General features: G+C 42.3%; 1 protein-coding gene across 1 annotated transcript in view; it reads left to right on the top strand.

The window, feature by feature from the left end:
• The first annotated feature begins 3121 nt into the window (after window positions 1-3121).
• Window positions 3122-15898, top strand: part of LOC111868439 (putative mediator of RNA polymerase II transcription subunit 12) — a 19568-nt gene continuing 6791 nt past the window's right edge. The window contains exons 1-3 of the mRNA XM_023859064.2: window positions 3122-3257; window positions 9186-9424; window positions 12445-12770. Of these exons, the coding sequence (XP_023714832.2) occupies window positions 3246-3257; window positions 9186-9424; window positions 12445-12718 (525 nt within the window). The 5' untranslated portion in view covers window positions 3122-3245 and the 3' untranslated portion in view covers window positions 12719-12770. The remainder of the gene's footprint in view (window positions 3258-9185; window positions 9425-12444; window positions 12771-15898) is intronic.

The raw sequence follows: 15898 nt of genomic DNA, 5'->3' as shown, positions 1-15898 counted from the left end.
TCATACCATTAAAAACTTCGAACTTTTAATTTCATAACTTAAATTATACCTACATGACGGTAGTGCAAATTTATTAATATAAAACTTGTGGCGAGGACGCGAAACCTGGCATTCAATTTTACGGTGATAATCAAGGGCCAGGTTTGATACCAGACTAGGTTCCTCAATCTAAAAGACATCTGATATGACAGTTGTCTAAAGGGAATTCATTAAAAGAGATAGGCTAGCTAGTGAGGTGGGACCAAGTCCCTTGTACTGCGGCCACTTTTGGCCTATTGTACCAGCCCTAGATGATAGGTGAGGGTGATTGTGGAGCAATTGGTGGAATGAAGATTGGCAGGGGAAACCGAAGTACTCGGAGAAAACCTACCCCAGCGCCACTTTGTCCACCACATATCCCACTTGACAAGACCCGGGAAGCCAGCGACTAACCGCTTGAGGTATGGCGCGGCCTAAGAGATAGGGGAACACGTGTGTGAAGGCGGCTCGCTAGCCAGCTCTCACGACAGGGAGGAAGTAAACTTGGTACGTTAATAACGCTATTGAACGAAGCGACCGGAGGCAATTTCTATCACGGAATAATATTTCGAACACGTTTTCTTTAGAAAAATTCTAAACTAGGGAAGATCGCGGTTTGACAATCAGAATAACCTCTACATAAAAATTTTGTCTGTGATACAGATTTGTCGCGCTAAGCTGGAATTCAGTGTAGAAAACAGACGCGTGGCGTCTTCTTAAATTTAGATTGGCAAATCGATATCCACTCGATCCCCCGTCTGAGTGAATTAGAGCAATGATAAATCCGCTCGCGGAAGAGAAATCCACTGAACAGAAAAGTGTGATTTGTCATCGACCCAGCCTCCTACGCAATGTGTACGAGGTGCTCTTTCCCTGGGGGCAAAGCGGCTGGTTCGTGAAACTGACGACTCACTTCCATCTAATGCCGACGTATGGTGGAGATATGCTTCTATTCCCCCCCAACGTCTTCTTGGCTTGGTGCTTAATGAATTAAAGGAAAAAAAACAAACTCCATGGTTTTTAGTCCGTAAGCAAACTATACCGAGCGACCGCCGCTTGTCGGCGAAGTTAGTGCCAATTTTAGCGGATAGACGGTGCCACGTGGTCAGCGCAGCAAATCCTCACTGCCGTTAATTTCGGTTTTCTAGACCGGAATCGCTATGTCCTTGAAATAGCTCCTCAATTATCCTCACGAGGCTGAGTGGACCCCGTTCTAGGCCCACTACTTCTCAAAAAACCTTGTAACGCCGGGACTCGAACTCGGACTTATGGGTCTGTAGCCAGGAACTCTGACCACTAGACCACAGAGGCGGTCTAATGAATTAAAGACAGGGACAAATTTACCTTTACTTTTTTACCATGTTCTGAAACCCCTCAATTTATGTTCGTTTCTTCGCGGAGGAACCAAATACAGGCGCTTAAATAACCCATGAATCAACAAGAGTAGCAACAAAAGTGACAATAACAATAGAATTTCTCCCCGTTTATCTTGATCTGGAATGAATATGCGACCCACGCGTCAGGTCGTGACATGGCAAAGCTTTCTACGTATGAACTGACACAGCCGGTGTAAGTGCGACCCTGACTTGCCTACGTGACGGCTCCCTCGGTTTCACTAACGATGCTATCATCCTGCGGGCGCTACGTAATAACTCACGAAGAATCAAAAGGAATGTTACAAGTCTGCACTGTTGACATATGGTAAAAAAAGTAAGTAAAGCTGGCCCTGTAGCAGCCGTGAAGGCCCATAGGGTTGTGAGACGTTGAGGGTCCCACATTATCTAGACAATCGGCTCAGAGATGGCGGTGAGGTTGTCCCCAGGAAAATTATTTAATTAATTCCTGGTACTCATTTCTGTTAGAGGCTGAGTCAACCCCAAGGCCATACATAGTGGGGCTGGAAGGATTAGGTCAATTGAAAAAAAAATACAATCACTTCATCGGGACTTGAACCCCCGACCTTCCGGCTTGTAGCATAGCCCCTCAACCAATTACGCTACCGCGTGCCCCGTTGACATATGGTAGTCTGAAAAACAAATTTTCCATGCCTACTACTGATCGACTTCTGAAGTAATGACACTGCAAGCCCATCATTTGGCAGGGCTCTGGTTCACTGCACATGTCCTCTATTTAGATTTATCCTCTCGGTTAATTAAACATCAATATTGCATTCTCGCGGAAGTTTGTCGAGCTGTAATAACAGCAGTTTGATCATTACTTTCCTAAAGTTGCATGACGTATCTGCAGAAATTAGAATATCCAAAACTATAATTTTGCCTGTGGTTCTGTATGGGTATGAAACTTGGTCTCTATAGACTGGGAGAGTGGCCGGGCCATACCTCGAGCGGTTAATCGATCCCGGGTCTGGTCAAGTGGGCTTTGTAGTGGACAAAGTGGCGCTGGATCGGGTTTTCTCCAAGTATTTCGGTTTCCCCTGCCAATCTTCATTCCACCAAATTCTCCATCATCATAATCACCCGGGGCAGGTACAATAGGCCAATCAGTGGCCGCAGTGCTGAGTGGACCCAGCTGGACTCCAGCCCCCCACTAAGCGAAAATTATAGGCTGGGAGTGTTTGAGAACAGGGTGTTGATGATAATATTTGGACCGAAGAGAGATGAAGTGACAGGAGGTTGGAGAAAACTGCATAATGAGGAGCTTCATGACTTGTACTCTTATCCAAGTTCATGTTCAAGTCAAGGAAGATGAGATGGGCAGGGCATGTAGTACGAATTTGGGAGAAGAGTAATTAATACAGGATATTTGTGGGAAATCCAGAAGGAAAGAGACCACTGGAGCACCATGACGTAGGTGGGTGGAGAATATTAAAATGGATCTTAGAAAGATAGGATGGGATAGTATGGATTGGATTGATCTGACTCAGGATAGGGACCAGTGGAATGCTCTTATGAACACGGAAATGAAACTTCGGGTTCCGTAAAATGTTGGGAAGCTCTTGAGTAGCTGCACAATTGACGACTTCTCAAGAAAGGCTCAGCTTCAGGAGTGAGTGAGTGACATATATACTGGCTGCAAGAGTGACATTGCCAAGAAGATTCGTAAATGAGTGAAAGTGAAGCGTCGCCTGCCAATAAGACGCGTCCAGTGAATGCAGAGCACGTTGTAACGAAAGTGGATAAGCGTTTCCTCCGTATATAAGGTGCAGCAGTAGGACTTTCTTCACGTGCCACTCTGTTTCGCGCTGTCAGGACCATCCAGTGCACACAATGGGCTACGCAGTAAGTGAAGTTCAGCATTCATGTTCCTCTTCTTTCGAAATGAGTAAGGTAAAGCTAGGGCCGCGCCATGGCTCAAGCGGTTAGTCTCTGGCTTCCCACCGCGGCGGCCCGGATTCGATCCCGGGTCTGGTCAAGTGGGATTTGTGGTTTTCTCCGAGTACTTCGGTTTCCCCTGCCAATTTTCAGTCCACCAGTTGCTCCACAACCACCCTCACCTATCATCTGGGGCTGGTACAATAGGCCAGAAGTGGCCGCAGTACAAGGGACTTAGTCCCACCCCACTAGCAATAAAAAGGAAGTAAAGCTATCTCTGTAACAGGCCGTGGGGTCCCATAGATTTGTGAGGCGTGGAGACTCCCACATTTTCTAATCGGATCATAGATGGTGGGGAGGTTGTCAGCCGCCATTTACCCCCAGGAAGGTTCCTGGTGCTCATTTCTGTTACGAGGCTGAGTCGACCCCAGAGCCATAACGCACTTTGAAATTTCCGCACTCTAAATCTCGTTCATGATGTACTATATTTGCAGGTTCGAATCCCTAGCTAGTGTGTTACTCACCATTTTATGTACTTTCTTGCGATGGTTAAGGCTGATATCCTGTCAGAAAATGTCTTCAGACAAGGCAGGCGTGGATACCTAATCTGTAAAAGAAAGAAGAACAGAGGGAAAAGTGTAAACATATTGTTTTATTAAAGTATTTAACGTAGTTTTATCGGATGATTTCAAGATTATAATTGTATCTCTTGCTCTGTGTAATGTAGAACTGGTCTGTTACACCAAGAGATATGTACGTTGTGTATGTTTGAAAACAGGGTGCCGAGTTGAATATTAGACCCAAAAGAGAGGAAGAAACAGGACACAGGAGAAAACTGCATAACGAGAAGCTACGTAATTTCACCAAGTGTTGTTAGACAAATGAATGCTGAGTAGGTTAGCACATGTAGCATAAGTAGGAAGCAATAAATATGCACAAAACAACTTTTATCAGATAATATGGAGAGAAGAAGTAACATGTTAAGACCTACGCGTAGATGAGGTGATAATATTAAAAAGACTCTTAATGATATTGTGACATGTAAATCAATTNACCATATCCAATATAAATTTTACTAGTACTCGTATTAAAACTGAGTTTAAAGAAACGCTTAAGCAATGGGAATTAACATTCCGGAGTGTAATAAACTATATTAGTATTGAATAATGTCGTCTTCCGGGATGTGGCGCCGTGTAGATCTTGTGTGAACCGACGTTCCCCCGAAACTTCGGTTCACACAAGATGTACACGGCGCCACAACCCAGAAGACGGCGTTCTTCACGTACACAAAAGTTTCCGTAACAACGGGTAGGTAAAAATTGTTTACACAGCAACGGAGACACGTCTCGATGACGACCGCAAAACGAAGAAGTGTACCGTTGCACGGAGTGTTTCATATCCGATCGGCGTGAAGCCAGCTTAGATCGAGAGAAGTGACCAGAGGAAGAAAACAGAAGAGGAGAGATTGCATGCTGAAAGAACCGAGAAAGGATTCGTTGAATGCGTAGTTCCAGCGAGAACCAAACGGAAGGGAAAGACTGAGAGATTCGTTAGCTAGAAGGAGTTAAATGTGCGGTCTGTTATATCCGAGTGGGACTGCAAAAGAGTCGCCTAATAAAATCCATTCATCCGACCTAGAACCCGTAATTTTCGTCACGCGTACCCCCCCTACACGCGAAAGTATATAGTACGAAGGTGCGTCCTTGTTTCAGGCGCCTCAGAATATAATGAAATGACAATTTATTCGTTTGTTCCTATTATACCTAATCGACACAAGTCATTAGCATGTCACATTGTACACGGACTTGCGCATTCGTAGTTGCGTTTTGCGGTCACATGCAGGACCGTATTTAGTCATGAGATGTACGACTTCTGAGGTCATTCCCCTGAAATGAAGACAGTGGGTTTTCTAACGCGTCATATAAAAGGGAGATTACCTGACGGAAGCGTCCATTTTATGTTAAGGCAATTGTGAAGCTTAGGTCGATATTATGAAATACAGTTCTTCTTGGTTAACCATTTAAAAGCTGCCTGATAGACTGTTAATTTAATGAAATCTGATCTTAATATGGGCGAAAATTTTGGCTGCATCTGTCAATAATAATAATTCAATTAATTTCTTATTTATTTATATGCTATCTTAAGAGCCCAAAGGCGAATTACAGAGACATAACGAGATTCTTTATTATGTAATAATTTCTTGAATTGAGGAGGAAAAGTGTCTTATTACTCTTCAGACTTGTGGATTAGGCCTTTGACTTGTACCAGTTCAGAATTAATTTCTTTCATATTTTAAATTGTATAGACAGTAGGCAGGAATCCTTAAGCGGGTGATCGGCCCATCGTAAAGCCTGTACCTACTCACGACAACACAAACAGAAAGAACGCGGACATAACCCGTTTCCCCAGACTGAGATTCGAAGACACGACCCCAGGGTTCGAGTGTCAGAAGACAATGTGTTGGCTCAGATTTCACGGCCACTGCAATGAGCAGAAGGATTTGTTATTATTAGTAGTACTAGTACTAATAATAGTAGTAGTAGTAGTAGTAGTAGTAGTGGTGGTGGTATTAGAAGTAGTAGTAACGTCAGTGGTCTTAGTAACATCGGCATAACCATTAAGTACTAGTACATGGTCGATTACATTACCACTCAAGATTGACAGATGTTGGTTTCTATTCGATACATCGCATCTTCCATTTCTTCTATAGATAGCTGTATCGTTTTGTACAGAGCCCTTGCACAATCGAAAGCTGACTGTATGTAGTGTAAATGCCGCTGGAACTCCAATACATAGGCGGATTCCTTTGAAAGTGACAGAATGCAAAAAATAATTGCAGTTTTTTCTTCTATCAGATTAATGTTTTGTGTGACACCACACGTGAAGGCATCTCACAAAACTTCATTCCAGGCGGCGCTATCTCATTGACTTATCTCCCAATAATCATTCTAAAAACAAAATTAGTTTATCAACCGTTTTGTATTCTTCTAATCTACGCAAACAAACGGATGAAGAGAGTTTTAGTGTACACGAACTGTTCAAGGTTAGCCCTTCAGCTCTGCTTGAATATTGACGTCTTCAGCAAGTATTGTATTTCACTTGCTGACTTCTTCACTGTATTAATGTACTCGTGTAACTTTTCTTGTTGCTTTTTAATGTATTATTTGTATGTTTATTTCCTGCTGTCTTTCAGTGCTTGCCTCTAATTTGTTTCCTTGCTGTTGTCACACATTTATACAAATTAATTCAATTGTATTATTATTACAGTATTATACACATATATTTGATATATTATATACTTACTATATACGCTTTATTTCAGTAGTAGAATAGGCCTATAGACATATAGGACAAGATAGCGTGTGGCAAAGAGCCAACTTAAACACGTTTAACTACAAACATGAAGAATTTAAAAGAAGTGAACACATTAATGGGTTCATCTTATAAGGAAGTTTTTCATAAGGAATGTTATGGAATGAGCCGGGATAGCTCAGTCTTTACTGTTATTATTATTATTTATTTGTTTGTTTTAGCTGCAAATGGGTGTTTACTCGGTGGCAGTGGTACTACAGTAAGACACAACACGCACATAACACACATCACAAAAAGTAACACACCACGCTCAAACAAAACACAGCACACAAAAGTATACAAACGGTAAGGCTTGGGCCACAGGAGCACACGAAGTACGTCCATTGCAACGAACGTACTTTATGACTTTATGACGGACGTTGCTGAGGACACCGCACAGTTGCAGAATGCGGTGCGTAGTTCTTTTTTGTCTGCAATGGAGCCAGAAGGAAGCGTAGCATTCGCCTTTCTTGTTTATTTCTACAACGGACGCATTTTGTGCTCTAGTGTGGCCCCAGCCTTAAGGACACACTATACTCAATGAATACAATTCAAATACAATTACAACTAAAATGAATACAGTTACAACTGTAATTATACCGACAAGTTACGGGCCGGACAGCCGGGTTAGATTTTAGACAGGGACAAGGTTTTGTTTCTTCCCTGCAGCGTCCAGACCGACTCTGGGGCCTGCCCAGTCTCCTATCCAGTGGGCGCCGGGGTTAAAGCGACCGGGGTGTGAATCTTATCACTGACCTCCATCTAGTACGTAGGTCAAGAATGGTGGAGCTATACCTCCACTCCCTCATACGTTTTCATAGTATGGTGCTTATTTAATTAAACACAAGGACAACTTTACCTTACGGATTGCCCTGTGTATACGCTACAGTCAACTTCGGTGTGGTGCTCGTATAAAGACGATGCACTTGGGTTGAATGCAGCTTGACCCGAATATAACTGAATTGACAAATTAGCCAACTGCTCCACATTTAAATATATGAACCCCAGCTTGAATAAAAACACGTAAAACCTGTAATGAACGCCCCAAGGGCATGCGACACATTACACTTGCGTAACGCGTTGGAGGTTCCGGGTGAAAGTCTAGGACACGTGACTTCTTGTTATTTTTCATTAAGTAATCATGAACTTGGCTACTTTATAGAATGCCAAAATATACTTTTCTCTGGTTTCTGTCTTAAAATAAACCGTACTGAAACAATGAAATTGCGTAGTCAGTTAAAAAGTATTCTATTATTTACATATGTGGCTTACATATATTTCGAAGTGCGGGTTGTTATGGGGCTAAATAGAGGGGGATATGCAATAGATAAAAGACGGTCGCAGTTTAAGAGCCGGTTTGGCCCACCCCTTATTCGTTCTTTCATTCGTTGTGTAGGCACAATCATCGCTAAATGCAAGTCCAGCCATGACTTCCGAGGCAACAAAATGGCAGTCACATACATCGCTTCTTGCACTGCAGAAATCCGGTTACGGCCGCTAGCAATTGAGAGAAAGGATTTTGTTTGTAATAATTATATTAGGTAATATGTCTCCATACCCTTAGTCTAAGCAGGCCAATATTTATAGACTTTGGTTGTCTTTTCCATGGAAACCATTAACTAAGTGGTTACTATAGGATTCTGACGATGGTGTATAACACACTGATATACTGGGTTTTTGGACTTTATCCATCGTCCTGGTTTTTAAGATAACTAATAAAACACTAGTGATTGAGGCTAGCTCTTTCTAACGGACCCAACAGAATAGGTGTTTTCCTTCACCTGAGGACGGAAACAGATCCAGTTTCCGAAACGTCGTGTTTTTATTAGTTATCTTAAAAACCAGGACGATGGATAAAGTCCAAAAACCCAATATATCAGTGTACCATTAACTGACTCAGTGGATCTGATTCCTTCTTGAGAAGCCGTCAGCCGCTCAGCCACTCAAGAATTTCCCAACATCCTGTGTAACCCTACGATTCATTATTGTGTTCCATTGATTCATATCCTGAGTTAGATTAATCTACTCCATATCAACCCATCCTATCTATTTGAGATCCTTTGTAATAATATCCATCCACCTATAACTAGGTCTTCATAGTGGTATCTCTCTGGCTTTCCCACAAAAATCCTATAAGCATTTATCTTCTCCCTCATGCGTGTTGCAGCAGTTCCCCATCTAAGCCTCCTTAACTTGATCATTTTAATTTTCTATCATGGAAACAAAATGCGAAATTAATATTAATTAGTTACATATAGAACAAAACTATGACAACAATATACGGTAGTCGACATTACAGTGTCGAAAAGAGATATCTCCACATTGCTATTATTTTGCTCATACTGTGAAGCTGTTTTTTTCTAGAAATATTTAGGTTGAAAGCGTACACATTCGGAGAATTTTTTATTTTAAAATGTTCCGATAGTGAATGAATATAATTTTGATGTATAGAAACCTTTCAGTATTTATTATTAAATAAGTTTCTTTCATTTATATGTGGCCCTGATCTTGAAACTGTAAATGTCTCCTCGTTGATTTCCACAGCAGGTGATAGTAACGGCTGTCGCCATGATGATGCTGGCCGTCGTCCGAGCCCAGATTCAAAATTTTGTTCCTTTCGGAGCTTACCCTGCTGACAGTCAACAACAGCAGCTGTACCAGTCAGCGGCCGCTCCGGTACAAGGGCTGCGGGTGCAGCTTAGCAACCCCGCGGGGTTCAACCTGCTGCAAGCCATTCCGCAGGGGCCAGCGCGGTTAATCCCTGGCTCGGCCCTTAATCAAAAGTAGGTAGAGCAGCTGCATTGTCGGTAACCACTTCATTGAACCTCCCAAAACATTCAATGAATTTTCCGTATATTGTGGTAAGGTGTTTCTCAGGCTACTGTATACCCTATTTTCCACAAACTTATAAGAAAATTCTCGAACTCATATAGCCATGTGTAACACTTTAAACATTATATGAAATGTGTATATATTTATGGTTTATAATTGAAATTTTGGAGGTATCAATTTGAAACTCTCATAAGAGACTGTCCGACTACAAGGAGTGGGGACCCTGCCTTATGCGAGCTCCAGGTCCCACTGGCCCTGTGGGCAGCGTCAGGTAAGCAGCCCTTCCTAGGGTTACGTGTCGGGTAAACAGGACTCGGTAACCACGGTAGGTAACTTGTCTAAAGTAAGTACACCCCGAAAAAAACACCGGTCCTCCAAGAGAAGGGGTTTCTCAACAGGCTAGTAACCTGCTCAAGTGAAATCCTCAAGGGCTTCAAGTTTGCGAACGGAATGGGCTAACAGACTCAACCCTTGCTGCTGATGATGGTGATGGTGATGGTGATGAACTGCCAATTTAGACGCTTATCAGTGTGGTATATAAATGTGTAATGAGGTAACGTACCTTTGTTTAGTTAAGCACCGCATAATGGAGTATGGGAAGTGAAGGTATTGCTGCTTGAATTCCCAACTTCAGCACCATATAAAGGTTAATGATCAGATTTACCCCCTGACCGCTTTACCCTAGGAGAAATTTCTCCCTGTAATTACTGGGTAGGAGATTATGTGAGTCCCAAAGCCGTTCTGGACGCGGTGGAGAAGAGAAAAATCTCAATAGCGGGTATCGAACCCAGCTCATCCGTTCCATACCCGATATATTTACATCTGTATGGATATAAATTTGTCTGCTATAGATCGTGTTTGTCAAAAGTATGTAATTTAAGATTGAACATGCAGTAACTCTAAAAGTGAAGAAGAAAAAAAAAAGCTATCCGTGTAACAGGCCATAGAGGCCCATAGGGTTGTGAGACATCGAAGCTCCCACGTTTTCTCTAGACAGCCGGTTCACCGATTGCGGTGAGGTTGTTAGCCTTACGCGCCGGCCGCATTTGGCTACCCAGGAGGATTCCTGATACTCAATTTTGTTAGACGCTGAGTCGACCCCAGGGCCATAATGCGGCTCGAAGGATTAGGTCAATTAAAAAAACGAACTCATCGGGAGTTAAACCGTCGACCCTCCTGCTTGTAGCATAATGCCTTAACTAACTACGCTAACGCGTGCGCCCCAGTAATGCTAACTAAATGAAACATGGATAGTCGCTCACCTGGTCAAGATATTTACGATTTCTTTGGAAGCCTAGATTTTATTACAGCAACTGGGGCATATCCTGACCGGATGTATCCAGTTCACATTTATTTAAGGTGCATAGTAATATCATCCTTTCATCTACAGCAAAGTCTCTTCTGAGGAGTCGGGTGAAAGGACTCGAATAATAATACAGTACTATCCAACCTCGATAATCCGAACTAATTAAAGTGCTGGTGTGCTCGGACTGCAGAATTGTTCGGATTACTAGATTTAAAATAAAATATCCGAATGTTTTAGTAACTTCATCTGTTCAAAATATTTATAGGTAAGTTTTATTTATAGGCAACCGAAGTCTGTAAAATGTTATACCTTTTTAACGTATTCGCCAGCCAAGTGACCGGCAACATCTATCACCGCACAGAGAGACAGGTTCACTAACACATGCTACGAGTCACAAGAATTCATTTTTACTACAAGGAAGTAAAATAATTAGGTTAAATTATTAAATTTCAAATGTGTCGATAAAGGGGGGGGGGTTGTTACTGTAAGTCAGTTCGGATTACTGGGAATTTGGATTAACATGGTTACGGTTTACCGAGATTACATTGTATTAATCATAACTGCAGCAACAGCAGTGACACATATTAAGAGGGAACAGATCGTAAATTGTGTTTGGATATTGCGTAAACGGGACTTACAACAATTTTATCAGGATATAATTAAGACTTCTCCAAAAAATAATATCTTTCTTAACGTGCTAATGCTAATGCAATGAAAACATTCAACTTATTTTAAAATATGCAGCTCTTCATGGAATTTATGCCTATTTTCACACATATTTCTTTAAAGGTATATTCTGCAAATAAAAGTAAAGCCGACGGGAGACAGAACGCTAAACTATGAGAGGCGCATTGTGCCATCAAATGCCCCCTTGGTCCTACCAGAGGCTGATATAAGCAGGTTAGTGGTCGCACAGATGAGACGAAGAATTTAAGTTCTGTGAGAGCAGAAATTTCTGAGCAGATGTTTGGTGCAAGGAGCTGCAACTAAGGCTGCATGCATACAAATATCATGAGGCTGTTAAAAATACTCTCTAACTTGAACTCCTCGCCTAATGTTATTAGAATGAACAAATCAAGGGCAAGGTATGTAGTGCATATGGGGTTTGGTAGGAAAACCTCAAGGACAGAGACCACTAGATAGCAGGATAATATTAAAAGCGGAACGCGTGGCCTGCAGTCCTCAAGCGAACTGTACCGACCGAGCGACGGCCGCTTGTCGGAGAAGTTTGTGCCAACTTTAGCAGATAGAAGGTGTCACGTGATCAGCGCAACGGATTCACACGGCCCTTAATCTCGGTTTTCTAGAACGGAGCAGCTATTTCCTTGAAATGGCTCCTCAGTTATCCTCACGAGGCTGAGTGGACCCCGTTCCAGACCCACTACTTCTCAGAAAATCTGGTAACGCCGGGAATCGAACCCGGACCTCTGGATCTGTAGCCAGGAACTCTTGACTACTAGACCACAGAGGCGGTCTTAATACTTTTCAAACTGATCGTAAAGAAATAAGATGGAAGGATGTGAACTGGATTCATTTGGCCAATGGTAAAGACCAGTTGCGTGCTGTTATTAATATGGTAATGGTTCCATACAGTTCTAGGAAATTATTGAGTGGCTGAGCAATTGTTATAAGTAATTATGTCAATATTTCGTTGTAATGTTTCAGTTCCTTTGCCGTGCCCCAGCTGCCTGCTCAGTCAGCGTTTGTGAGTTTACTGCCCCAGCAGCAGCAGCAGCAGCAGCAGCAGCAGCAGCAGCTGCAACAGCCGCAACAGCTGCAACAGCTGTCCAGTACGGTCCTGGCAAACCCTGCGCAGTTCAGATCCCCAGAGACGGGCAAATCTGCACCGGCCGGAGGTCTGCTTGGGGTGGCCTTCTCACCGGCTTCAGACGTGTCTCAGCTGAAGTTCAGTGGGAGCTTCGCTAACTACTCATACTGATCCTGCTTCTGGTATGAGCTACAGGGAGCCGAATTTGTATCCCAGTAGCCTGGTGGGTATTAATTCTCACCTCATCTTCATGGATGATGCCGCACACCGGCATGCGTCAAGACATGTAACAGTCAAGACACGATGTCTGCGACATGACGCAAAAAAAGGATCACAGTTGAAACGAATGCTCTTATGAAAACCACCGCATACCGGTCTGAGTCATGTTGACGTCAGCTTCATGCTGACGAATCACGAATGAAGCAAGACTGCGTCTTTTGTCTCATGTCTTGATGCTTGTTTTGACGCAGTTGGTGTGCGGTAGTCCTAAGTAACAGAAAATATGACATACAACTGACGTTACGTCACACCGGAAAGACACATTTGACATGGCGCTGTAGTGTAACGGAATAACCTGAAACTACTTTCTATTGTTTTTCTTTTTCGTTGCTCATGCTGTACAGTGGCGAATGTTATGATTATTAGTATATAATAAGTTTGATACGTTTAGAAAGGAAGTTGATCTAGCCTATTCGAAATATAATCCCGGCATTTGGGGAACCTGAATAGATCAGGTCTTAGGGAGTGACAAGAGGTTTGTCTTTGCATCCCGGCTTACAGATGAACTCCTGGACCCGTCCAGCCTCCTGTGCTATAGATATCGGGGGTTCGTCTGCCAGGGGTAAAGCGGCCGGGGGTGTGAAGCTACCACTTACCTCCAGCTAGTGCCGAGGTTAAGAATGTATGGAACCATACCTCCACTCCTTATACGTGTACACGAAATTGTATTTAGTTAAGTACAGGGCACCTTTACTTTTATCATCATCAACAATGATGATTTTTTAATACCCGAGACTAGTGTAAGTCTAGAATAAGTACATGTACTTATAACTATTTACGTGTACGTGACAGTATCTGATAACAGATGAATTTGTAACATTTTGTTTTGATGCAGTTACTCTTACTGTAAATACAGTAATTGTTGTTGCTTGAATTGGGCAGTCAATAATACAGATATTTCTGAACAAGAGAAATTCACACTCCTCATCTACTGTCTGTGTGAGCCCGCTGAGACACACTCTGATTATCATACAATTTATCAAGCAGAGAGATTCTTGTCTGTCTTCATTTCACTCCGCCTCGTGAACCAAGCTCTGGCAGATATTTCTAACACGACATTAATATAACCTTTGGATGATTAGCAACAGTATGTGGATTAGAGTTAGCAAATAAACTGGCTATGTTTATAATCTCTGGGATATGTAGGTTTCTAGAATTTATGGTCCTGTTTTCATTTTTGTTACGTATTTTCATTTAAGTACTTTTAATTATGAATATATTTTATTTACCCTATAGTTTTTTCTTCCGTTAGAATTATTGATCTTGCGAGACTAATGTTTTATCCTAATTTTGTTAACCGGGATAGCGCAGTCGGTATAGCGACTGGCCACGAGTTGGACGAAGTCGGAGTATGAGTCACGGTAGGGTCAAGAATTTTCTCTTCTCCAAGTCTTCTAGACAGGCTTTGGGGCCCACTCAGCCTCCTATCTAGCTGACCACTCACCTCCAACTAGTGCCGAGGTCAAGAAAATGCATACATCCACTCTCCCATACGCCTTCATGACGTAGTGCTTAATTAGTTAAGCACATAAACAACTCTAATTCTCTTCTATTAAAGAAAAAATAGCCGCTCAGATTGTCAATAAATTGGCCCCTCTTTGTGGATCCGGAAGGTTCATAAATTTATAAATATTATGACAACTAATCACTATGCAACAGGATCATATCCAGAGCCAGATTAATCTAGTCAACATCCATTTCAAGATCATCCTGCCATCTATGTATATGTGTAACAAAGTTGAAGAAAGCAGTCTTCTGGGATTTGGCACCGTGTATATGTGGTGTTAACCGACGGTTCGGAGGAACGTATCGCCTCCATCTTCAGGGTAGAAGAAAAAATATATAAGAAATCTGCAAGCAAAGAGACCGCTATTACCGGTTCTCACGGTCTCTTTGCTTGCAGATTTCTTATATATTTTTTCTTCTACCCTGAAGATGGAGGCGATACGTTCCTCCGAACCGTCGGTTAACACCACATATACACGGTGCCAAATCCCAGAAGACTGCTTTCTTCATAGTCACCGCCGTGAAAGCCTCAAATCTTACGTGTAACAAAGTTGTTTTCGAATTAAAAATCCGTTTGCATTTCTCCCCACCCCCGTATGATCTGCATTATCTTACTATGGGCACCTGGCCGGGCCGGGGGGGGAGCAAGTTAGGTATCTTCCCCATCCTTGGATTTTTGGGGAAAAGTCATAATTAAAGAAAGGAAGAATGCCAAATGTAAATACCAAAGGATCCTGAACACATTTTGTGGCGCCGTCTGTGTTGCAATTTCTAAATTCACAATTCTCGGGCAATCCACAAAAATATGCTTATACTGCTTGAACACAAGCCTAGTAACTTTTCTTGCGGTTCACTTTCGAAACATCTGTCCAGACAACATTCACCACCAGAAAAACAACATGCCCACAAGTCTCCATCCAGAACACACCAATTCCTGTGCAATCCGAGGTAAAATACTTGGGACTTCACTTGGACCAAAAATTAACATGGCAAAAACATATTAAAACCAAACGTCAACAAATGAACATGAAACTCCGTGAAATGTCATGGCTCATGAACCGTAAATCAAAATTATCCTTAAAGAACAAACTGATACTGTACAAATGCATAATTAAACCTATATGGACATATAGAGTTCAACTGTGGGGCTGTGCAAAGCCATCAAATACACAAATCATCCAAAGGCTACAGTCCAGAGTTCTACGAACAATCACCAACGCACCCTGGTACGTCTCCAACCGGACGCTCCACAACGACCTGCAAGTCCCATATGTAACAGACGACATAGAAGATTAGCTCTACTCTACAAACAACTACAAGGACATGACAACAGATTAATTGAAGAAATAAGAAACCCTCCCAACGTTGCACGGAGACTGAAGAGACAGTGGCCATCCGACCTTCCGAAAAGACAAAATTAGGTTAAGCAATAAATTCTAGCATCAATTGTGTTTAAGAGCATCGACGCTGGTTGATTCTCTACTCACGTTCCTACTTTTAATCAGTTTACCTATTGCTCCTTACTGTAGTGAGTAGATTGTAAATTCGCAGAGAAATAAAAAAAAA

This window comes from Cryptotermes secundus, unplaced genomic scaffold (assembly GCF_002891405.2).
Source record: "Cryptotermes secundus unplaced genomic scaffold, Csec_1.0 scaffold106, whole genome shotgun sequence".
Taxonomy (NCBI): Eukaryota; Metazoa; Arthropoda; class Insecta; order Blattodea; family Kalotermitidae; genus Cryptotermes; species Cryptotermes secundus.
The sequence above is the reverse complement of the archived record's forward strand: the minus strand, read 5'-3'. Positions and strand labels throughout refer to the sequence as shown.